Genomic DNA, 24,971 nt, shown 5'->3' on the forward strand with positions numbered 1-24,971 from the left:
AGGTCAATAAAATAACACATCATTTTATTTATGCCAAGGGAATTTGTTTTGCAGCAGTTGCAGTACAATGTAAGAAAGAATAAAGACCTCAAAAATAGTGCAAATATAAACGTTTGATCAACTCTTCCTGCCCCGGGATATTAATAGGAAAGAGGCAAAATAAAAATGGGTAAAGGACTCTTTGGACTTTTTGTATAATGTTGGTTTAAATATGAATAATCACATGCTCTAGTTTGCCAAGTAAAGCAGTGATACAAATTATTTGGCCTCCTCAGCCCCTCTGTCTCACTGCCTAAAATGGAAAAACTCTCATTCAGTGTTTGGCTTTGATCTGGAGGAGGTCTGGGTTTTCAATGTTTTCTCATGTGTTAAGCAAAGTATGATGCTCTGAGTTTAACCAGAAAAATCACATTGAATTGAGTCCTCAATCTGTAATTAGTTTACCGCTTTAATTACACAAAGTTCACATTATTATAATAATTAGATTGTGCATTAACCTTTCAGAATTTATAATGACAATGCATGCATCATAATAAACCATGATCCAAAATCCTTGAAAAAAGCAGTATCATGTGAAAGTAAGCTATACACCAGGGCTATTCAATTAGTTTGGAATGGGGGCCGGTTGATGAAAATGATCCAAAGCAAGGGGCCGGGAAAAAGATGGCTTGAAATATGAGCAATCATATTTAAGAGCTTCAGATACAGTAAATACTACAACAGCATAGTGGAGTGCATATATTGTGTTTAATTCAATCAAACAACATAGCCCCAAGGCCTTTATAGATCTAAATGGCAAGTTCAGAACTCAGTAGGCCTACATGTTTCATTTGATTTCATTTAGGTGAAATGATCTAATCATTCACGCAGAGATGCAATCAAGGAGTTGTCACTACAGTATAGTAGGTGGGTTCGAAACCCGAGCCCGTCGAAGTTTTCAGGCATTGTTTACCCCTCTATCTCTCAATGTAACACCCTCTCTGGAATAAAGGCACTATGGCACAAAATAAAAAAAATAAAAAAATCTTTAAAAAAAAAAATTGATTACTTTTTAACATTATACTCAAAGGGCCAGTAAATATCACCCCGGGGCCGGATTTGGCCCGCGGGCCGCCAATTGAATAGCCCTGCCAGGGCTATTCAATTAGTTTGGAATGGGGGCCGGTTGATGAAAATGATCCAAAGCAAGGGGCCGGGAAAAAGATGGCTTGAAATATGAGCAATCATATTTAAGAGCTTCAGATACAGTAAATACTACAACAGCATAGTGGAGTGCGTATATTGTGTTTAATTCAATCAAACAACATAGCCCCAAGGCCTTTATAGATCTAAATGGCAAGTTCAGAACTCAGTAGGCCTACATGTTTCATTTGATTTCATTTAGGTGAAATGATCTAATCATTCACGCAGAGATGCAATCAATGACAGGAGTTGTCACTACAGTATAGTAGGTGGGTTCGAAACCCGAGCCCGTCGAAGTTTTCAGGCATTGTCTACCCCTCTATCTCTCAATGTAACACCCTCTCTGGAATAAAGGCACTATGGCACAAAAAAATTAAAAAAAATAAATCTTAAAAAAAAAAAATTGATTACTTTTTAACATTATACTCATAGGGCCAGTAAATATCACCCCGGGGCCGGATTTGGCCCACGGGCCGCCAATTGAATAGCCCTGCTATACACTGACTGCGTTTTTGGTCATTTTGTCCAAACACATGGACAGGCAGAGGAAGTATGTGGGTCACCTTCTGTTTTGCATCCATATCCACCTCTTTTCTACAGCACCAGGGGGAGATGAAGAGCTGAGAAAAGCTTTGAAATAGAGTGAAAGATAAAAGAAGCTGATACTCTGCTTTCTCTGTCCTTCCACACCAGACACCCCCTCAGTCATGATACCAGGATGTAGGTCAGGGATGTTTTGAGGAGAATGCTGCGATAGGATATGAATGCACAAACAGTGTGTGCATTAATATGCATACATACACAAACACACGCACAAATAATCCTTGTCAGGGCCAGGGGTCAAAGTGCGTAACATAACTGTTATGAGAAATTATCACAGTGAATGGGAAGTAAAATAGACATTAAAGAACATTTCCACCACAAATAGGTGTTCGTTTAATCTTTTCCCGTTGTTAATGAACAGTGACTACTGAGTTCCAAATTGATAATGTCTTTTCAACTTTGAGATGTTTTGTCATAAAATGTAGTGCCCTTCCTGCTCCCCAGAGGATGATTCCTGATGACCTTGCCGAAGTCCAATACTTTAACATAAATCTCTAAAGTAGATAAGTATTTACTCATAAATGACAGTATACTCAGTAATAGTGTGGCGCAGTGGGTTGTGCGTTGATGTTGGGATCAGGGGGTCACAGGTTCAAACCCCACTGCAGTCAGCATGTCGTTGTGTCCCTGGGCAAGACACTTCACCCCAAATTGCTCCTGTGGGGATTGCCCACAGTATTGAGTATGTAAGTTGCTTTGGATAAAAGCGTCTAACAAGTAACATGTAATGTAATGTCATGTAATAGTGGCCATGTTGAGTTGTCAGAAAATGTAAACACTTGGAAAAAAATGGGAATCTTTTACATTGCTACTGTCCATCCCTGACAACAGAGTCTGACAAAAAAAAAAGTCTGACAATGTAAAGCTGCGCCTGACAAGCCAAGTCTGACATGTCCTAAAATGGCCAGCAATTGTATACAGCATAACTTTTGTTTTAATTTGTTGGAGCAAAGTTGTCTCTTGACTTTCATTCTTCATTATGTTTTCCCTAAGTCCTTAATTTTCGTGTTATTCTTAAGAAGGTTAAAACTATTCAGCTTGAAGTGAATTGCATACCTTAATTGAAACAACCAGGCAAGTTTTCATGATACGATACATCCAATCAACAGATTCATCAAATTGTAATTAGGGTAAACGTGTTATTGTGAATTCTGGGACAGAAACAGTACAAACACACCAAAGAACAAACATGCTTCCTGCCATAATGTTCTCCATGCTGATGGAATCACTCAGCAGATGCTCTCAGTTTGGCAGAGAGGACTCTTTCCAAAGCAAATATGGTACCACATTTTTTATCATACTGACCTGCATATGAGTGCGTATTTACTAGCATAGCCGTGCCAAGATGTAAATACAGTCTTCTATACGTCACAGAAGTGGAACATTCTTCATTGAGTGCCATCTTGAAAACATTTTTCTGATCTAACCCAACAGTCTGGTCTCCCGGCTTGTGTTTGTAATACAAACAAGGCAGAGAAATGGTTTGTTTTGGGAAAAATGTTCTACTTGTTCTTAGGACATTTTCTAATGACGTGACCCTTTTTTAGTGATGACCGAATTGTAAAAACCTGGTGCACTTAATTAGATGCCAAATAACATAAAAAGAAACACATGTTGATGGAGACAGAGAATAAAAAAGACAATATAAGATAGCTGATTATTATCCAGAAACCAAAAATAATGGGAGTGGGGGCAAACTAGATATAATTTTAATTTCACATTTAAAATAAATTGCTGTTGCAAAAACAGAATATCCTTTTCACATAAAAGCAAGCAAAGTATAAATTAGAAACACATACTGTTTTAATCTTAAACAAAGTTGGGTATTTCCGATTCCTATGTAGTTCACTGTATGATCTGTTGTATGTGTCAATATTAAAACATGTTTTGGCATCTCTTTTGTTTACTGATCACACACAACTCATGTTTGGTGTGATTCCTTTAAGCAGTGAACACAAATATAAATACAAACAAACAAAAGGAAAGCGATTTAAAGCAGAAATCAGCAACACATTACGTTTATTGTCCTAGTTTCTAAAGGAAGCATTAAGGTGCTTTCATTTAAAGAATAAAACAATGGCACATCAAACCATTAAAAAGTAAATGCTTTTCATTTCACAAACTTTAAGCATGAAATATCTGTTCATTCTTGCAGACCATGACAGAGCACTTCCTATATATATTTAGGTAATTTACAGCTGTTGATCCAAAGAAGATGTTTGCGCTCGGCTCTGTCTCGTCCTGTCTGCTCAGACTCCGGCTAACACACTGCCATTACACTTAAAGTGCACTTAAAGCAGTGATGTTGCCTTTCAAACCTCTTGGCATCCCATCTGCAATGAAGGAAAAAAACATAGGCACTTCAACAAGATTACGTATTTTCAGTCTCCCTCAGACATCCTGATGCTTTGACGGCTCGTACAATTTGTTCCATGTGCTACATGTTCTTTTTAACACACGATTGCCCTTTTATGCACTCATGTCATCTGTCAGGTTGTTAGCCAACACACCATGCACGTCACAGAGTAACATGACCTCCTCTACACTGATTTCCTGCAGATTTTGTTATTTAAGTGATTGATTAATTAACCATTGTGTAATTCAGTTCCAAAGCTTAAGAAAAAACGTGAAAAGCCTTATTGTCCTTGCAGCAGGCTTTCATTTTGAGGCAAAAGTCTACAGTCAGTGATACTCCTCACTTTTCATTTTGAAGAAATTGGGTATATAATCAAGCATAATATATACTTCATGCTTTAGGACACTAAGCATCTGTCATGTTTTCCGAATCAGACAGTGAAAGTAATTAGGAGGGAAATATCCTCATACATGTGGTTCATTACAGTGATGCTTTGACACACTCTCTAAACTGCTCTGCCTAAAAACGAGATTGCTGGAGAAAGAAGGCGGGAAGTGGACGCATGAAGCGGATCAATCTGTCACCCCAAAAGATGACAAATATGTTTTTCTCCTCTCTGTCTACTGTATCTCCAAACTGTCCAACACTCCTTTAGCAGAAATGCAGTGACGCAAATGCTTCCAGAGTTGCGTCGCCACACGTGAAAACAGGCAGTAATTCTGCAGTAGAAGTGGTTACTCGAAGTATGACAGCTTTACAGGCAAAAGACAAACAATGACTAACTTGTGTGTTTGTGTGAGAGATGAGAGGAGAGGTGAGGAGAGCTATGTGCCACCAGCTGGTGTTTATCCATCCTCTTCATTGGTTGGGAGACAGGAAGTACAGTAGATGTGTTTATAGAAGTGTGTCAGATGCAGCAGCACGTCAGGGGTTATCATTATGTTTTGCTTTACTTTGCCTCTTTTATGCATGATAGTTGAAATAATTGCTGATGATATTTTGTATTTTTTTATTGTCACCCAAAAGCCCAGATATCCTACATATCCTCATATTTAATATTCTTCTGTATTCCTTGTTAAAACACAAAAAAGAGACTCGTACCAACCAGGGAGATACTCAAAATGACCCAAAGAATAAAAAATGACTAAAATGAGATCAAATCAGCTACAAAGACACTCATAATTATGACAAAGAGACACACAAAAACGACAAAATGACCACAATAAGGGGGAAAACAACTACAAAAACATGCTTAACAACTAAAATGTATTTGTGTCTTGCCACTATGTACTGTAGGCAGGACATTTTGCATGTTTGTGTCCAGGGGCCCATTGTCAAATGCAGACTCCTTTTTGACTGATACTCAAAAACAAAAAACTTGCCGTACTGTTTGAAGAGATGAAACAACATATTTATTTCTTGTTTTTGAGGACTTACAGAACGTCCCTTGTTGGAACCAATGGGCCCGAGTCTAAGTGCCACAGACAGGGTGTAAGGAAGTCAGAAAGTGTTACGTTGTTAAATCCTTTTTGAGGGATTTGCTGGGAATAAGTAAAACCTGTGTCTGCCTCACACTTCATGATCTCTCCAGTTTGTGTACCTCTGGGATTCTCCTCACGACACAAGCATCACAGTCCAACACTTAAACCATAATACGTCTGGAGATAACGTCTCTCCCATCTCACAGATGTACTTAATCAGAGTCTATTCTCTGCAAGAAGCCGCTCACTCGCTCTCCGAGAAGTCATAATGCATCACTTGTCTCCGAGTGGATTAGGAGAGAATGCCTGTTAGCTGCAGGAGGGAGGTGTGCAGAGGGCTCTCCTCTCAGCAGGACGCTGGTGTTTGTGGCTGAGTTCACTCATGACATCGTGACATTACTGAAAGTACGTCACCAGCTCAGCTAGCATGCAGTAGACGCAGCATAAATAGTGTTCATGGGTCAGACGTCAGCTTATCTTAACAATAACACTCAAGATGGAGAGCCACTAAAGGCTACACATCACCGCCTACTGTCTCCTCACTTCCTGTGCTTAATCCTGACAATGTCTCTCTTACACAGAGGTGGGGGAAGTAGTCAAATTGTACTTAAGTAAAAGTAGAAGTACCAGAGTGTAGGAATACTGTGTTACAAGTAAAAGTCCTGCAATCAAAATGTTACTCAGGTAAAAGTAGAAAAATAATTACCATCAAAATATACTTAAAGTAACAAAAGTAAAAGTAGTCATTCTGCAGATAATATATAGGATATGTTTTGATTATAATTATTGATGCATTAGTGTTATCAAAGCTAGTAAAGTGCAGCTAGTTTGAATGACTTTGTATACTGCAGGGTAGCTTGTGAATTTACTCCAGGTGGAACTAAAGTCTGATTTAAGAGTTGATTATATTTCACATCATTCATCCACATCTGTAAAGTAACTATAAATGTAGTGGAGTAGGAGTACAAAGTAGCGGAAAAGGAAAATACTCAAATACCTCAAAATTGTACTTAAGAACAGTACTTGAGTGAATCTACTTAGTTACTTTACACCTCTGCTCTCATGGTATTTAACTGCTGCTTGTATCATCCACTCTGATATTGGCTGCAGGGATTTAGGGTCAAACCGCTGACCTTACGATTGAAAAACTCCCATGTACCCCGTGCACAACCAGCTGCTGTAAAACCCTTTAGGATCTGTATTTTTTCTCATTTTAAAGTGTTGTTTTTATTAGTATTTTCTTGGCTTTTTAATTTTGTGTGTTAAAATGTCCTTTTATAATGTGTTTCTTTTGCACTCTGTTTGAATGTTGTTTGGAAAGCACTTTGGATTTCCTTGTTGAAATGTGCATACACCTTTCTCTGTTTTACTATAGTTGACTGAGTTCAAATCAGGTTGTACTACAGTGTAAGTTGACCTAATGTACAAAAAGTCTAAATAAGATAACTCATTGGCAACTGATGGTATTTGGTTTTAGCAATTGCACTTTCTTAATAGTAATTAAATAAGAAATGGAAACAGAGAATGACTCAAAATACTTGAAAATATTTATTAAAGTACATAACAAACATTGTAACACATATGTATAAAGTAAAACAAAAATAAAGGTTATGATTTTCTTTGAAAGTCAAGTAGACTTTAGAAGTCAGAAAGAGCAGTCAAATATCACATCTACAACTCCATTTGGTTATGAACAAAATAAGAGAATAAATAAAGACATTTAGAAAGGCATTGTGTTTGCTCTGTGGAGAGCAGAGATTTCATTCAGCGTGGAAAAGCTGGAAAACAAGAGCTCTTGAAAAGCTTTGTAATGGTTCTCTGCTGCTTCCCATTGCTTACATTGCTTAGTCAAAGTATTTACAGTGTGGAAAGTCACAGTCTAACTGAACTCTCTATGGTGACCGGTCAAGTAGAAAAATCTGGATTGAAACAAAAATACCTATACATCTTTAAAATGGAAAAAAATCTCAACCAGCTTTTATCATTCAAGTTTTCCTCGTAGACGTCTACAGTAGAAAAGGAATACATTTGAAGAGTGTGTTGGACACAGCGTCACCTGCTACTTTCTCACTCATCATATCTATACAGCAGTTTAACCAGTCTGTGGCACAGGCTTTACAGATGTGCATACTGTATGTTGATATGTTAGTATATAATAAATGCAGGCAGCAGTAGCAGGCCAGGTTGGTTCAGTTCAGTTGGCCTCCTTTGAAGCGGCGTCAAGGTGAAAGGGAGGAACAGGGACCACCACATCTCAGTGGGGGGAGTCGGAGTCACTGGAGTCCAGGCTGGCATGTGTGGGAGTGGGGGTGTAGCTGTGAGGGGCGGACGGGGGGCAGTGGAGGGTCTGGGTGCTCCGCCTCAGGTTCTCTAGCGACTGCAGGAAGGAGCGGCGCGCCCTCTCCTCCTCCAGGGGGGAGGACCCCTCCTCCTCCACCTCTGCGATCTCAGCAAAGGTGACAGGTTGTGTTTTGAAGCGCGCCTCACGGGGCCTCCGGGAGCGGCTCTTGCCCCTCGCCGGGCCCTTGGGGACCGGCAGCTGCTGGGGGAATTCCGCCATGGCCGAGGCCATAAGGTGGGCCGGCAGGACGTGGAAGCCTGAGGCCTCCATGACCATCTGACGCACTGCAGCCATTGGTGGAGAAGAAGCCCAAAATTGATGTGCAATTAGTTGCAAAAAAGTGTGCAGGTCTCAAAATTGTCCTTCCTTGCTATTTCCTATTTCAAGTGTTGCTCAGGAGCAATCACAAAGCAAGAGTTTGTGCAAAAATCAATTCAAACAGAACTCCTTGAACCTCCAAGTCCACTGAAGATTACAAGTCTTGAAGTGCTCTTGATCTTCTAGATTTCACGCTTCGGTGTGATTCCTCCGCTGATGTCTCTTCTCTCTCTTGTTTGTTTGTGTGTGTGAATCTCAGTCTGCTGAGGTGAATGCCACCGACAGCTCCAGCTCTCTCTTTTATAGCGGCTCACAACCCACTCACTGTCTCTCTCTCTCTGCTCCCTCCCACTCCCCTCCCTCCCTCCCTCTCTGTCACTGCTCCGGCCTTCAGAGCAGTAAACCAGTCAGAGTCACTCCACCAAAATAAACACATGAGGAGAGAATATGTGTGTGTATGCCTGGGTGAGGAAGCGTTGATGAGCTTGTAGGGGTGACAGAGGTTTAGACACAGAAGGAGGGGAAGACGGTGGAGACAGAAATGGAGACGTGAAAAGCAGTGAGACAGATTCCGAATTAGAGCACGGAGAAAAGTGGACCAAAACAAAGTCAAGGTGGAAAGACTTAAATAACACGACACGTGTAAATCTGTAGGGGTACATCTCTGCTAGATATATAACTGCTTAAAGCTGAATGAGTTACAGAGGTGGGATACAATGTTGGTATCTGCAACTATATTGGAGGATTTTTTTGTCTGACGTATCTATTGCCAGATTCAGGAAATGTTTGCCTGAAGCTTAAGGGCCTGGGTGAGAACTAACCAGCCAAATTAAGGTTAATTAATTAAAGTGTCAATTAAAGAGCCTCAAAAGGTTAGGAAAAAATACTAGGACGCAGTTGCCAATCTATGGAGTGCTAAACATCCATTGTTTGGGATGAATTTACTGATTTTCTTTCCTCACAATTACTGACATACTCGAGCTGGATATTTTATATTTTCAAATCAAATTAAATGTTATTATAACCCAATATAACACAATCCAAATGGGTATCGGTGTCTGTAAAGTTCAACACAACATGACTGAGTGAAAAAATCGAGAGTTGCAACCATAGACTGTATATATAGTTTGCAAAATAGACAATTCAAATGACAAACATGATAAGACTAAGGACTAATTAGATATACTACAGCAAAAACAGTATTTTTTCTTCTGAAAAATGAATGCACAGTCAAATTAATGATATGGTTTAAAAGGGGCCATGTGTCTTTCACCTTAAAGGTCACCTATTATGCAAAATCCACTGTTTTCCATGTCTCTTCTACATCAACATGTGTCCCCTCTGTGTAAAGAGATTCTGAAAGTTTCAGGAACAAAGATTCTCTCTCTTTTTGTCCTGATCCATTTCTATAAAAACCTGTCTGAAAATGAGCTGATCAGATTTTGGCCACTTTATGATGTCATGACGATGTTTTGGCTTGTGTAACCATTAGCCAATCACCAACCAAGGTAACCCCCCCCCCCACCTTATCACCTGCATCTCCTCCTAGAGCACCATAGTGTTCTTTTTAACCAAATATCTCTCAGAGGGGATGCTGCAATGATCTGTTTGGTGTTTGGAGCCAATGTTTGTATATATCTGAGACCTATAACATATTGATGAAAAACAGTATAATAGGGGACCTTTAAATCACCCTAAAGTGAGCCAGGAGGGAAACGATACAGTGTTCATAATGTAAACATGATTGTAGAAGAGATAAACAACGTCAGGAGCTAATTACAGTCTCTGTGTTGATACTCATCGCTTACGTATGTGTGGAGTATTCGCAAAGATTGATTGATATAAACTGAAGGTTGAATAAAGAGTAGACAAGCCCACCTGCATCGGATGGCTTTGTAGGAAGAAACTGAAGCACGCTGAGGAAAGCCTGGACAAACTAAATCTGGATTTCTTTAGCAGCACAACTGAATATCAAGAGTTTCCTGGCATGACAGATGGTGTTGGACAACATTACCATGAGACATTTGGCATCCATCACATTCACAGATAACAACAAATTACCAAGAGAACATTGTTGTGGTGTTTCAGCGTACCAAATGAAGACTATGAATAAATTATGTCTGCTTGCACTTTCTTTAAAGGTGGGGTAGGTAAGAATGGAGAAACCAGCTCGAGTGCGCTAGAATGTGAAAGTACGCAGCCGAAAAAAATCTGCACCTTCCTTCAGACTTCCTTACAGAGGCCCTCCTCCAACACACACGAACGCGCACATGACCAATGAGGGCACGAGATAAGTTTGTGCACAGATGGAAGGCTGACAGGCAGGTAGGCCATCCAGTTATTTTAGCCGGGCCGGCTCAGATGATTGGTCGTGCTTTTTACAGCGCCACAGCTTCCACTGATGACATTTTTTTATGTATTTATTGTCAAAGCATTTAATGTATTCATTGCTATCGGGATGTTAAGAGCATTCCATGGAATATAACAAAAAGTGTTTCTGAAGTGAATTACCTACCCCACCTTTAATAGAATAGGTTATAATACTCTCTCACACTAACGTCCTAATGTCTGTGAAACTTTTGTCACAGTAGCCAAAGATAAATGAATATGCAATGCCATGGAGGGAGAGGCAACCGTTTTGGGGATTATAAAAGTGAACAACCCTTTTTCTTTCATGTGTTCTCAAGAAGCATCAAAACAAAAGTTATGTTGTGATATTCGTCCCCGTAACAATAATCATTTTCTACAAAAGTAAAATGTAAATGTAAAGTATCTTCGAAATAGCCATATTTACTTTTAAAGCAACATTTTAAGGGCTGTGTTGTGTCTCGTCAAATGTGTTAGTATGTTTATGTATTTTGTCTGTCATTTCCTGTTTTATTTTGTACTTACCTCTTGTCTTTCATTTCAGGCCCTGTTTCTTCCTCCCCTTGTATGGGAGGTGTGTGGTGCAGTGTACTAGTGCGTTGGTGTATGGATCAGGGGAGCACAGGTTCAAACCCCACTGCAGTCAGCATGTCGTTGTGTCCCTGAGACACTTCACCCCAAATTGCTCCTGTGGGGATTGCCCACAGTATTGAGTATGTAAGTCGCTTTGGATAAAAGCGTCTAACATGTAATGTAATGTGTATTTTTCCCGCCTTCATCAGTGTCTGCCCCGCCCCTGATTGTTTCCACCTGTTTCCACTCACCTCGTGTTTAAATAGTCCTGTCTCTCCCCTGTCCTGTGTCAGTTCGTCTTGTTTGTTTCTCCGAATGGTCGTGCCAAGCCTCAGCTCAGAAAGGATCGCTTTCACTCATGTCAGGTTTTGTTTCTTTTGTTAATTTTGTAGGCTTAAGTTTTTCTTAAGTTCTCTTTTTGTTATGCTTAGTTTTTTCCTCCTTGTGAGCGCCTTTTGTTATTTCCAGTACCTACTCTGTTAAGAGGGATTACCTGATCTGTGAAATTAAAATTAAAAATGTTTACATTCAAGACCTTGTCTCTGGGTCGTGCATTTGGGTTCATCAGTTTGTGTCCTGACGATCTTTCTCTAAAATGCATAAAGAATACATGCAAATTCATTTTTGTAAAGCACTTTGAATTGCCTTGTGTTGAAAGGTGCTATATAAATAAAGTTGCCTTGCCTAAAGAAATGTGTGAAAATGTATTTAGAAAATGTTTGCAGATGAGACGAATGTCCTGTAATGTCATGGACACAGGATGTCACAGTAAACAAGGGAACACAAATACTGGAAACTCATTAAGCCCCAGACTCACATAAGTCAACATGTCACGTCTTCTTAACCGTAACGACTACATGTATCAGTGTCCTCTCTGACGGGGGCACGTCAGGGTGGTGCAGATCTGTCGGGTTACAGTCACACTGCAGCGTTCAAAGGCACATTTCTATCAGAGTGACATCAATGTGATGAGGGTCACATTTTCTATATTCTCTTCGGAAGCATTGATCACTTCCTGAGCCATTCAACACACTCTTGACTAAGTAATTACTAATATTAAGTCATTTGAACGCTTAAAGAGGGCCTATTACGCTTTTTGTCCCTTTCCTGTAGTGTGTTATATACGTTTTTGTGCATGTAAATGGTCTGCGAAGGCTAAAAATCCCAAAGTTCAGTGATCATTTTCTCAGTAATCTCTCAGCAGACATCTCTTCTCGTCACATACAGTGAAGTCATAGACTGACGCACTTAGTTGGTGAAAGGATAATAAATTGTTGGTGCAATGCAAACAAGGCTGGACAAATAAACGAAGAAAAATATTTTCACTAACTTCAATGAAAGAGATCGTAAACATTACATGTTTCTCTACTAATGTGATAATTAGTGATCTCTGTGTAATTATTGAGCTGTTTTCTTAATTCCACCTATAGGTATCGATTCAGGATGTTGAAAGTGACACTGTGTGTAATGATGTCAAAAGATATAGCATAACTGAACCCTCCAGAGCAGTAAAATGCTGTCTGATAGCTTTATAAACCTTTCATCATTACTTTCGTGTCCGATAGGCTTCAAATTCATGGAACTATTACTTCATCGCCCCTACCAATGAACGTAGGGCTTTTTATGGTCTTAATACTCCTATATACTTTATGTATCCTAAAACAAACCTGTAGTGTGAACGTTGTCCTTGACACACAAGCAAAAGTTAGCTCTGAAAACAGATTCCATATAGAAAATAGTAATAATTAAAATGATTAGTTACAGTAGGATGTAATTATCTGTGTATCAGCTCATAAACATTATTAGACATTATGGTTTTCTTTATGTATCTTTATAAAAGAAACGTATGAAATGCACATACATGATAGCAGGGGGATGTATAAGTAAGTGACACACACCTACAGATCATATCATAATCCATAATTGCAGTTAGTGTCACAGTTGGCAAGGCAACATGTACACAAACACCAGAAACTCAGGAGGGCAAACCCCAGTGTCATCCACAGTCAGTAATATTACATACAAAGTTACTAATATTACATTCGCAGTTACTAAAATTAACTTGTAGTATCGTCAAAAGTGGCATGTTCACCATGCAACGTACGATCAGTCTCACTGCGGTGACAATTTTATTGCGTTTCAATGGTTGACTTCATGATCTTTTCTTTGCCACATTTGAGCTTTCAGGAGTGACCGCATGGTCTATTTCAGATTTCGTCATACATTCCTGGATGCCACCTCAAGATGGCGAGACGGGGATCAGGTCACCCTGTGTCTTGTCTTACACACACACAAGCTCGCACACACACACACACACACACACACACACACACACACACACACACACACACACACACACACACACACACACACACACACACACACACACACACACACACACACACACACACACACACACACGGTAAGTCGCGGAAGTGAACTTGCAAATACCTTGCTCTATTTTGAGTAGATATAAGGTCACTCGTGATCAAGCCAACAGCTGCTTAGTCAAGTGACATCACATGTCATTTCTGTTTAACCATAGGGGTGTGTGTGTGTGTGCCCGCTTGATTTTTCATATTATATCATCACCCTTGATTTATCCTAAGTGTTTTGTTACTTGCTTGTTGGGAGTGAGAAGTGTTTTGAGCATGAACTGTGTGTGTCCTTGGGGACGTTGTGTTTTCCTCAAACTGTTGGCCAAGGCTGCACGTGTTGTTCACAAGGACATCAAAACAACAAACATTAATAAACGTTTGCAGGGCCATGCGATATGGAAAGCTTATTTGGATCATATTACTCTGCCCTCTCTACCATTGGATTTATTACATAAATTGCATTTGGTTTAGTGTCACAAAGAACAACAATTGTGCAACCAACCAATCCAAACAGGCGAGTAAAAACGATGCCGGTATATATCACTGCTCACAAATAAGCTTTAAAAATAGAAGCATCTCTTATGCACATGCAATAGTTATAAAAGGTGTATAAGGTGCATTATTAATTTAATTACTGATATTTAAAAAAATGCTACACAAAAGTTTAGGACTTTTAAAAGTGCTTGCAACTATGAGATCCGCACTTAATTATGAGCCACTGTCAGTGACATAATATATATATAAATACTACCGTCCTGGTTATGAAACATGGTTGGAAACAAGGGCATCCGCCAGAAGAGGAATCATATAAAGTGACATTGTAATTAACAAGCAGGTTCGACTTTCACTATGTTTAACTTCATTAGTCTAAAGAGAGAGTGTGTGTGTGTGTGTGTGTGTGTGTGTGTGTGTGTGTGTGTGTGTGTGTGTGTGTGTGTGTGTGTGTGTGTGTGTGTGTGTGTTGTCCGTAGGTGTTCGGATCATGGGGGTCACAGGTTCAAACCCCACTGCAGTCAGCATGTCGTTGTGTCCCTGAGACACTTCACCCCAAATTGCTCCTGTGGGGATTGTCCACAGTGTTGAGTATGTAAGTCGCTTTGGATAAAAGCGTCTAACAAGTAACATGTAATTTTATTGACACAAATGTCCAAAATAATGTCTTCAACAAAGTGTGTGGAAGAAGAAAGTGTAAAAAATGAAAGAGAGAAAGAGGGAGAGAGAAAGAAAGTCAAAAAGTCAAGGAAAACCCATTCATTTCATTTCATTTCACACCTTTATTTATCCAGGTTGTATCCCATTGAGATCATTGATCTCTTTTTCAAGGGAGACCTGCTCAAGTAGGTTCCACATGAAACATTAAAAACATAAACAGAACAACAAAAGGACATCATACAGTAGCATTACAGGGATTACAATTTACATAACTATCCACATGCACAGGTACCAACAGCTTCCGATTCAGTAGCAACCAACCGAGCTTTAAAAACATTTAGTGGCACCAGATTGCTCAGTTTCCATTTTAATTGCAGACTATTCCAGGACAGTGGAGCTGCGCATCTAAATGCTATTTTCCCTAAGACAGTCCTAGCAGTTGGCACATTTAATAAAACCACAGCATGCGATCTCAGGCAGTAGCCACTTACAATTCGCCGTGAGATCAGGGAGCAGATGTAGGATGGAAGTTTCCCTAACATGGCTTTATATATAAAAATGTACCAGTGACTGAGCCTCCGTACAGTTAGTGAAGGCAGACCATTATCTACGTCCGTGGGTCAGGAGGTGAGGAACACGCCACAGGCAACATTCCCGGACAACAGATCGCTCTCAATGGGACGCCCCTGTTACCATGGAAACCCAAATGTCAGGGGACAGCGAGAGGAGGGGAACCAAAGTTGGGAAGTCACATAACATCTCAGGTACACTGCTAAAATACATCCTGCCTGATCTACTTAAAATCATGCAGGACAAATATTGTGCAATGATTTTAATTGATATATAAAAAGTTGGAGCAACATGAAAAGACAATTAAAAACAGCTTGGATCATTTAGTACCAGATATCTTTGAGATTCAGTGGTGCAATATAGCTCATGAAGGCGACTGATTTGCAAAAATCATCAAACTAATATTTTTGAACAAATTTCTTTAGTGTCCGCGAACAAATCTGTTGAAAAATCGATTGGTCATGAATCTCTGACTTTTTCTAATTTGTTGCCCACATGCTGAACTGCTCTTGGTGCAGCCCCTCATGTCTAAGGACGAGTTGGAGGAAATTAATACTTTGAAAAAACAAATAGAGAGTGCACCATTTGTCTTCATCTATATGTGAACAGTCACGTTTTTGACCTTTTTTTTTGGGAGAGGAACCACAGATTCACAAAATTCTGATCTTAGAAGCCTACCTATAAAGTGGGATGCTTATGCATTAGGTTGTATAATTAAGTGAATATATAATGTTTGTGTTTTTATGGCACCTCTGACAATTTGTTGACAAACGCATCATAAAAATACGATTTCTTTTCATGCAGTTATATGTATGTGGCTAATTCCTTTTCTTGGATGTGACCCTGCACTGAAGAAACACTTTTTTTGGTACCGACAGGCAACATTATACAAAGTCATATTATAGAGACAGCAGTATAATTTGCCTGTCCATGGCTTTTTACCACAATCAAAACAAAAGCTAACTTGGTCAGTATTAGTTGGCTGGCTAAAAAACTAAATTACCAAAACATTTAATTAAAAACAAGAGAAATATAGTCACCATAGTTCACAACTATATGCTCATTTCAATATGCAGTATTTGACTAACTGTTGTAGTTTTTATAAAGAGAGTTAGCTTTAGTTCTGTTTGAAAATACACGAGACAGCAACAGAGGTTAGTGTAAAGCAATAAGCTCGTCATTCCCTGGGTTGGCCTGGTTTCCCTGCTCTCCCTCTGAGGCTGAGTCAGGAAGACGCCATAGGGACAACTCGGTTATTTATAGACTGGGAGACTGGGAAGGATTCCCATCCCGGAACACAGGGTCTGTTTACTCTGAACAACCACATGCATACTCAATTGTGTTTTCAAGTGTCACACATGTAATGCAATGTAACATAGAAAATAAAACGTTTTGCTACGATTTTTATTCAGGAAAAGCATAAATGTTCCTAATCCGCGTGAGTACTTGGCATCAGTATGCAATTGTTATGATCCAATCACAAATGGACAGCTTTAAGTAGAGAGGTGAATGCACTCGAGTAGCACTGAGGTTGCATTTGGATTGTGATCTGATTCCTCAGATCACATCAATAGGTGTTCCCCAGATTACAATTATTTAAAAAAAATGGTGCTCTGTGCTGCATATGGCCAAGAAATGTTGGCATCGTGTAGGCGAATGTGTACTAGACCACATGGAAGGATGTCCTCTGCGTAGGTATTAGCCATCGCTCAGTTGCTGTAGATCATATTTCAATTTAAGTCAATGCACAAAACCTGAAGACATGCAACTTTTTCCACATTTGCAAAGTGTCAAGTCTCTTTCAAATGTGGTGTTTTGATTGTTATTGATTTGTATTGCAGTTTGTCTGAACTTGGGGTTGCACTATCCGCTCTTTTCCCACTCATTAATACACAGAGGATTAGGGTCAAACTGCTCTGTCAGGGGAGCTGTATACTTAGTCTTGATGGGAGGCTGCTTAGAGTTGATGTCTTCTCTTTACTAAGGGTGTTTCTCAATGTCGAGGAGGCTTGCTTGGTAGCACAAGTCCCTCCGAGTCAGTTGCTTCAGAAGCGACGCAAGAATCCTTCCTAGCCTCGGAAAACGAAGAATGGTGGAAAAGGCTAACAGGTGTGCGTCATCTGCGAGGCCCCGCCTTAAATGGAGCGCGATTTCCGCCAAAGATTTGGAAATTGGTCCGTGTGCAAAGCATTGTGGGGATTTTAAGACCGAGTGCAGCCTCGACACATGTGCAGCCTCGAAATTTCCCACAACGAAGTACGCCGGCCTCGGTAGAATTCCAAGTATCCTGGACATTGGAACAGTCCTTCGGCGGCACTCAATGACGTAGTATCCTTGAAATAGTGGCTCTGGAGCAGCTTTCCTCGACATTGAGAAACACCCAAAGTATTCCTATAACTGATCATGAGAGAGACATAGGTCTTGAAAAAATAAATATGAGTCTACAAGTCTACAATGTTACAATGGCATTAGCAACCAGAAAATGACACCAGTAAGGACAAACAGATGAGAATGCTGCGTGCGGTCTGGGTGCCGTGTTGGCGGGACGTTGCGCGGCTCGCTGCTGCGAGGAGCGGACAGTGTGAGCTGGGTTCATTTCCTGCTTGCTGCGTGGGGTCTGCGAGACAGCGAGACATCGCGAATGGACGCGCGAAGGGGGGGGTGCTGAGGGGGCTACAGCACCCCCATCTGCGAGGCTCCACTAGCACCCGCACCCCCAAACGCGTCACAGTTTCGCCGCTGAGAGAGTGTGTGTGTGTGAGGAGCTCCACGGATTGGTCCATTTGGGTATGGTCCCGTCACTGTACCCAGGAAGAAAAAGAGAAATCCCCAACGAGGCGTTTTGGGGCAGCATAGACAGGTCTTTTCTGTGTTAGAGTTTTACTCGCTACAGGGTGTACTTTGAGGGTTTGTGACTGCAGACCGTTTACATGCAGAAAAAGCTACATAACACACAAGGGGACGGGTAATAACCAGAAAAGCATGACATGGGACCTTTAAGTATAATTGTGGTCAATGATCCAATAATAGGAGCATGCTTTCAGGGGACCAATCGCTGCGACCAAAATTGTCCTGCAAAAACTCTCTGTATTTAGTAATCATAGCACAGATCAAATGTATTCCCTCTGAATCGGCGTATCCACTGTTACCACATTAGTCGTGCATTACAATCAGCTGTTATGTATCAGGATGCCACTCGTGACGTGTCTGAGTGCGAGAGGTTACTGACAGCCCGCTTGAAGTCACACAGGAAAGACGTGACCTCACAGGTCAGGGGGCGGATCCCAAATCTGTGGGAGAGACCAACTGTGGCTGCGTTTTCCATCAAATCCAAAATTAGAACAAGGCATTCAAATACAAATATGAAGGATTGACACATACTGTACAAATGCTACTGCTTTGCACCAAAAAAGGAACAGGAAAGATTCATGTAAAGCTTGTTAGTTTGACCCCAGAACATTCCTTTAAAAAAGAAAACAGCAACAGCAGATATTCCAAATAGAGTGATATGTTTGATGTAGCAAAGCACACCTAATGTACAAAACAGGCTATCTTTGAAGGTTATATAAAGGCACATGTGTTCAAAGGTAAACCTGTTTACTTCCAACTTGTACAAAAGGCTGAGAAGAGGACGGAGGATTGATGGCTGGAAGGGAGGAGGAAGAAAAGCTTGCAACTCTTTGTCCTAAGAAACAATGTTATTATCAGCAATAGACTGACATGCATCTGAAGCCCAGCAGCTAAACGCAAGTCTAAACATTTAGAGTTAGGTTGGACCAGAGAGAGGCTGCTGCAAGATGACCCAAGCGACAACTTGACTTGAAAAGGTGATAGAAGACAGGGATGGAAAGGTGATGATGAAGAGGAGGAGGAGGCACAGTAGAGGAGAGAGAACTAAAGTCATGAAGCCCGGTGGAGGGGAGGAGAGAGGAGAGGAGAGGAGCTTGAAGTGAATCGGTCAACTCGTTCCCAGAGTAGCTTCCCAACAAATCACAGTGTGACACACACACACACACACACACACACACACACACACACACACACACACACACACACACACACACACACACACACACACACACACACACACACACACACACACACACACACACACACACACACACACACACACACACACACACACACACACACACACACACACACACACACACACACACACACACACACACACACACACACACACACACACACACACACACACACACACCTTGTTGTTCTTGTTGTGATACACTTTAGGGTTTAGCTCTACAAAGGAAGGCATGATTTCGCTGCAATGAACAAATGTATTACTGTTCCAGCACCTGCAGCTTCTCCACAATAAAGCATGATTTGGACTGACACTTGCAGTAAAGTTGAAAACCTTCAGAGGAAAACAAACTTCAGTAATTGCTAATGCTTTTGAACTGTATAAAAGTGGCATTAAAAGTTCCCGACTGGAAGAAAACAAGTGAACGTCCCCTAAAGTCATAACAATAACTCGGAAACTCAGCTATCAACGTGTTTCTTGTACATCTTTGTAGCATCCATGTTGTTTCCTCAAAGCACCACACCAAAGCGGAAAAAACTACTTTCCAATCAGGAAACGAGAGCATCAAAGGAGTACTTGAATACAGCCTTGACGGAAGACGTGCCGTTTTAATTTGATAGTATGTTTAACAAAAACGGTGCCATATTTAAGAATAGGCTAAAACAGCTGGGGCATTAATTAAGAATAAATATGCAGGTCAATTCGTAGCTAATAATAACTTGTAACACTGTCATGGTCAGTGCTGGAGGAAATATTTAGATCCTGTCAATGCTCATTTTTGAGTACTAGTACTAAAAATGTAAATGTCCTGCATTGAAACCTATCTAAAGCCCTGTAGTGAAACTTGATATATGATTTCACGTTTCACTGTCTGCTGATGTTTGACCAGACTGGCTAGAGATCAGCTAGTAAACAGAAGGACAGGAATACTCTGGACCACGGCCTAATCAGCTGTGATCCATACGGTGGCTCCAACTAAAGCCAAAAAGGAGTTAGCAGCAACCACAGCTCCCGTAAATCCAAACCCAAATGTTTCCAGCTCTGCACAACAGGTGTGGGGATCGGAAACCAGCAAGCAGGGGCTAACACAGGAATGCAGGCAGCTTGTTAGCTAGCTATCGAGTCACACGCCAAGTTCCTTTCCAGGCAGAGTGGAAAACATCAACAAGACTGAGCTGGGGAAGTGCTGCAGATACAGGAAGACGGGGTCTAATTCTGAAACTGTAGCGGGAAACAAGGTGGCCCCATACAGATCAGGTGTTTTGTTTGTTATTTAAGTAAGGCTAAATGTGTGTTAGCATTTTGCACTTAGGCATTCTGCAGCTTTAATAGCAAATTCAACTTAAAGGTCACCTATTATGCAAAACCCTCTTCTTCATGTCTCTTCTACATCAACATGTGTCCCCTCTGTGGAAAGAGACTCTGAACGTTTCAGGAAAAAAGATTCTCTCTCAAAGATTGTCCTGATCCATTTATATAAAAACCTGTCTTGAAAATGAGCTGATCAGATTTTGGCCACGGTTTTTTGGCTTGTGTAACCATTAGCCAATCACCAACCAAGGTACCCCCCCCCCCCCCCCCCCCCACCTTATCACCTGAATCTCCTCCTAGAGCACCATTGTGTTCTTTTTAACCAAATCTCTCTCAGAGGGGAGTGGGGAGGGGCTCCTTATTTTCATCTAAAGTAACAGACAGAGAATCAGCACTTTTGAAACATGGCTGAAACAGAGGGGATTATGGGATGCTGCAATGATCTGTTTGGTGTTTGGAGCCAAACACTTCAGAGACATGTTTTGTATATATCTGAGAACTATAATATATTGATGAAAAAACAGCAGCTAAAACCAGAAAAGAATTAACCAAACATTTCCATAAAAAGAACTTAATGTTATTGCAAATTAAATGACAGTTAAAGGTGGGGTAGGTAAGTTTGAGAAACCGGCTCGAGATACACTTTTTGTTATATTCCATGGAATGCTCTTAACATCCCGATAGCAATGAATATCTTAAGTGCTTTGACAAAAAATCCATAAAAAAATGTCATCTGTGGAAGCCGTAGTACTGTAAAAAGCACGACCAATCATCTGAGCCGGCCCGGCTAAAATAACTGGATGGCCTACCTGCCTGTCAGCCTTCCATCTGTGCACAAACTTATCTCGTGCCCTCATTGGTCATGTGCGCGTTCGTGTGTGTTGGAGGAGGGGCTCTCTAAGGAAGTGGCAGATTTTCTCCGGTTGTGTATTTTCAAATTCTAGCGATCTCGAGCTGGTTTCTCAAAAATTAACTACCTTTAATATAAATAAACAGCATGCTGCAATGTTTTCAATCACTGTGTCTCGTTTGAGGAACAATTAAGGCTGTAGGTTCACAATTAACAACCAGATTTTAAAGGACATGCCGTTTTCTTCTTCCTATTTCCACTTCAATTGTTCTGATTATGAGTCTCCACACCACGCCATTTACCAGAACAACCTGTATTAGTGAGCAGGTGCCAATTTGCAACAGAGCATTTTTCCCATAAAAGCAAAAGCACTAGCCCCGATGTCTTGAACATAAGGCTATGTCCCGAATCAAATTAAAATGTTCAGCACGGAGCGAATCAGTGGAGTGGTGTTCTCTTTCGGTACAAAATGTCCCAATCTGAGCCTCAGGAGGCCCAGCATCAAGGAGCCAGTGAACGTCGGGCACAGCGTGGCTCATTTCTCTCCTCCACTGCAACAACAAAGTACTACAACCTGTTACACAACCTGCTGCACACACTGCGGGTCGCCCTCATTAGCGCACGCTCGCACACATGCCCACATCACACTCACACGCTAACAAGCTGTTTGCTCAGTCCTAATGGAGGAGTGGGTGTTGGGTTTATGATTCTTATTGTCTGGAATCTCGGGAAAAGATTATGTTGGGCACGTCAGACTTCAGAAGACCAAAGTAAGTCAGGTGATGATCAGGAAGTTGTTGTCACGGCCCACTTCGGTACCGGTGGTTAGTGCTGAATGTACTCATGTCATTTACAAAGTCTTGTCAGTGTAAAGTGTACAAACAAGGTGTGTAAACTTACGGAGTTACTTAAATCGACCCTTTTGAGGTTTTAAATCGTATGGTATGTGCCGTTAATTCCCTATACTATCAACTTTTCCTGGTTCCAGACAATAATTGGTCATTGCAAAAGTAGAAAATTCCTCCCATGTTGAACAAAAAAAAGTGGGTATAGTACGAGGGTTGCAAGGGTTAAGTACAGTGTAACATTACATTTTTTTTAATACAAATGAATTGATTGTGTCTGCTTATGATATAAGGCTTGTTTTCTATCTGCACATCTCATATAGCCTGAGCAAAAAGCTCCTATATTCTGTTCTTGTTTATTCCAATAAAGTCCTGTTCATTCCCATGGATAGTTTCCACCAGTATAGTTTCCAGTTTGAGAAGTGGAACATTGTGGAAGTGGAACATTGGCCTAAAGAAACCCTTGATACCTAATCACTTAATATAACACCAAGAGTCACCTGACGAGTGTGATCCTCAATTACGAAAACAGCACAGTTAATTATCTGCAAAAGTGAAGCTCAAGGCGAACAATGGAAACACATTCTTATAATTCTGTTGTGTTTCCACACTGCGTACTGAATGACAGTCAATGCTACAGATGACCTGACCCAACACTGTCTTGACATCACGCATGTGTCTTTTTTAAGAGTGCATGCGTGTCTGAAAGTGAGTTTAACATCTCCAAATGTATATTTTGTCAGTATATTAGTTCACCTTAACATTACAAAGGGACACGATTTAATTAAAAACACAATATATAATAATCAAACACTCTTTTTCATTAAAACCTTCTCACATGTTTTGTGTATAGTGACAACAAAAGGTCTAGTCTTAAAGAGCCTTTTACTGACCCTTGTGTTTTGCAAACATTATGCTCGAATTGCTGTACATTTCCACGACAAACTTCCTTTCATAACACAATATGTCGCTTAAACTTGCCTGTGCCATATACAATTACAGAGGTGATAAGAAGTAGGGGTTTGAATTCAACTTTATATATTAAACAATGTATGTTGAATTGACCAACATGTACTTTTTGGGATATAGGACACAATAGAAGAAATGTCAGAGAAGTAATTGTTTTATTTGCAACTAATAACAAGAAGGTGCATTTATTCAGTGTTACAAAACAAACAGAATATCCCATCATGTGGGCGGTTAAAGCAACATCTACCCCCTTAAAAATATACTTTCCTGAATTCCCATAACAATGTCCTATTGGAAAGGAACTTAATTAGCTTTCTTTATTACAATAGTTATTTAATGCTTGAACGAAATCCACATGGAACTTATCCAGAAAACAAAAAGCCCTTACCTCAAATTATGAATGTGTGACTAAACGCTTCACATTTGAACTGGGTTGGTGACTTTGCCAAGAACACTAGTAGTTCCCGTTAATTTATCATGTTTATTTCAGGTTGTTTATTTCAGGTTTATGGCTGTGGGATTCTTCTGTGCTTTTACTACAGTAGTTAACATGTCACTAGGTTGATGGTAGTATATGCAAAGCCTTCTTTATTTAGTTAGAAGGCATACATTACTGTAGGCATGTATTTGGACTGGTTATCCATTGTTTCATGTCTTTAAGTATACATTTCATACACAATAGTTTGCCTTTACTATTATAAAGTCACATTGTATTCTGTATATTGTGTTCTCTTTAACATTATGACACTTTAAGATCATTCAAAATATACATGAGGGGTTACAGAAAACCTGAATTACCTCTTTGAGGGACAAATCGTGTTCAACAGTACAATTAACTCATTCCAGTCGTGATGGAGTTTTAATTGCCTTAAGAGGCCACTTTTCTTGTTCCTTCCCTTTTAATAGCAACTATGTTCTCCGCCAAAAGGTCCTGAAGATAAACAAAGCAGGAAGTGTTTTACATTTGAGTTCAACAGTGACTTTCTGTGCAGTCAGTGGGACACTTTGTCAAAGACATGAGCAAGTCATTTGGGTCCGAATTAAAGTCTGGCGAACTAACCAAAGATTTGATCAAATTACTTAAACAGAAACAACCGTCTGTGCTGAACAAATAAATAAAGTTATATGCAAAGCGGACATTGTATCCAGTCTGTAGACCTTCATTATCACCAATTGACCTGCTTAGCTTCCTTGAATACGCTCATATCCGACAAAGAAAACACTGGTCACGACTGCAGTGTTATTAGAGTTCAATTATGCAAATCCCGTTTAAACTCTTAGTCATACAGTAACTCAGAAATGTGTTTACAAGACTTGATTCAAGCTCACTGAGAGGGACAGAGACGTTCACACACTACAACATCTCTCCATCCTTCATGAGATGCAAGTCTTGTTCACACTGCATCTGATCTAGAATTGTGAGGATCGGTATTTTAGCAGAATAACTTCTAAGACAGTTCCCGCAGCCTTTAGTACCTGACTATCTATGGTTGGTTGGGTGTGAATCTCAGCTTGGTCCCCGGCTTGCGGCCCTCCGGCTCGGGGAACATGGTTCTGAAGGTCAGGTTGATGCGCGGCCCTCGGTCGTGGTACTCTTTACCCACTTGATGCTGGTGGACACAGATAA

The 24,971-nt window shown here is 40.4% G+C and overlaps 2 protein-coding genes across 3 annotated transcripts in view; both read right to left on the bottom strand.

The window, feature by feature from the left end:
• Window positions 1–3,978: 3,978 nt before the first annotated feature.
• alkbh3 (alkB homolog 3, alpha-ketoglutarate dependent dioxygenase) overlaps window positions 3,979–24,971 on the bottom strand; it is a 32,829-nt gene continuing 11,836 nt past the window's right edge. Inside the window, exons 10-11 of one of the 2 annotated variants that reach the window (XM_034149174.1) lie at window positions 24,821–24,954; window positions 3,979–4,118 (exon numbers count right to left, since the gene is read on the bottom strand). In XM_034149174.1, the coding sequence (XP_034005065.1) occupies window positions 24,829–24,954 (126 nt within the window). In that variant the 3' untranslated portion in view covers window positions 3,979–4,118; window positions 24,821–24,828. Of the gene's footprint in view, window positions 4,119–23,480; window positions 24,955–24,971 lie in introns of those variants that run through there. The other variant, XM_034149173.1, reaches the window with a different exon arrangement.
• cunh11orf96 (chromosome unknown C11orf96 homolog) lies at window positions 7,152–8,540 on the bottom strand. Its single transcript, XM_034149175.1, has one exon. The coding sequence runs from the start codon at window positions 8,255–8,257 to the stop codon at window positions 7,877–7,879; it is 381 nt and encodes a 126-aa protein (XP_034005066.1). The 5' UTR covers window positions 8,258–8,540; the 3' UTR covers window positions 7,152–7,876.

The sequence above is a fragment of the Trematomus bernacchii genome, unplaced genomic scaffold (genome assembly GCF_902827165.1).
Source record: "Trematomus bernacchii unplaced genomic scaffold, fTreBer1.1, whole genome shotgun sequence".
Taxonomy (NCBI): domain Eukaryota; kingdom Metazoa; phylum Chordata; class Actinopteri; order Perciformes; family Nototheniidae; genus Trematomus; species Trematomus bernacchii.

What these genes read in the sequence shown, in the direction of transcription:
- cunh11orf96 (XM_034149175.1), bottom strand. Translation starts at nt 8,257, where the DNA reads ATGGCTGCAGTGCGTCAGATGGTCATGGAGGCCTCAGGCTTCCACGTC.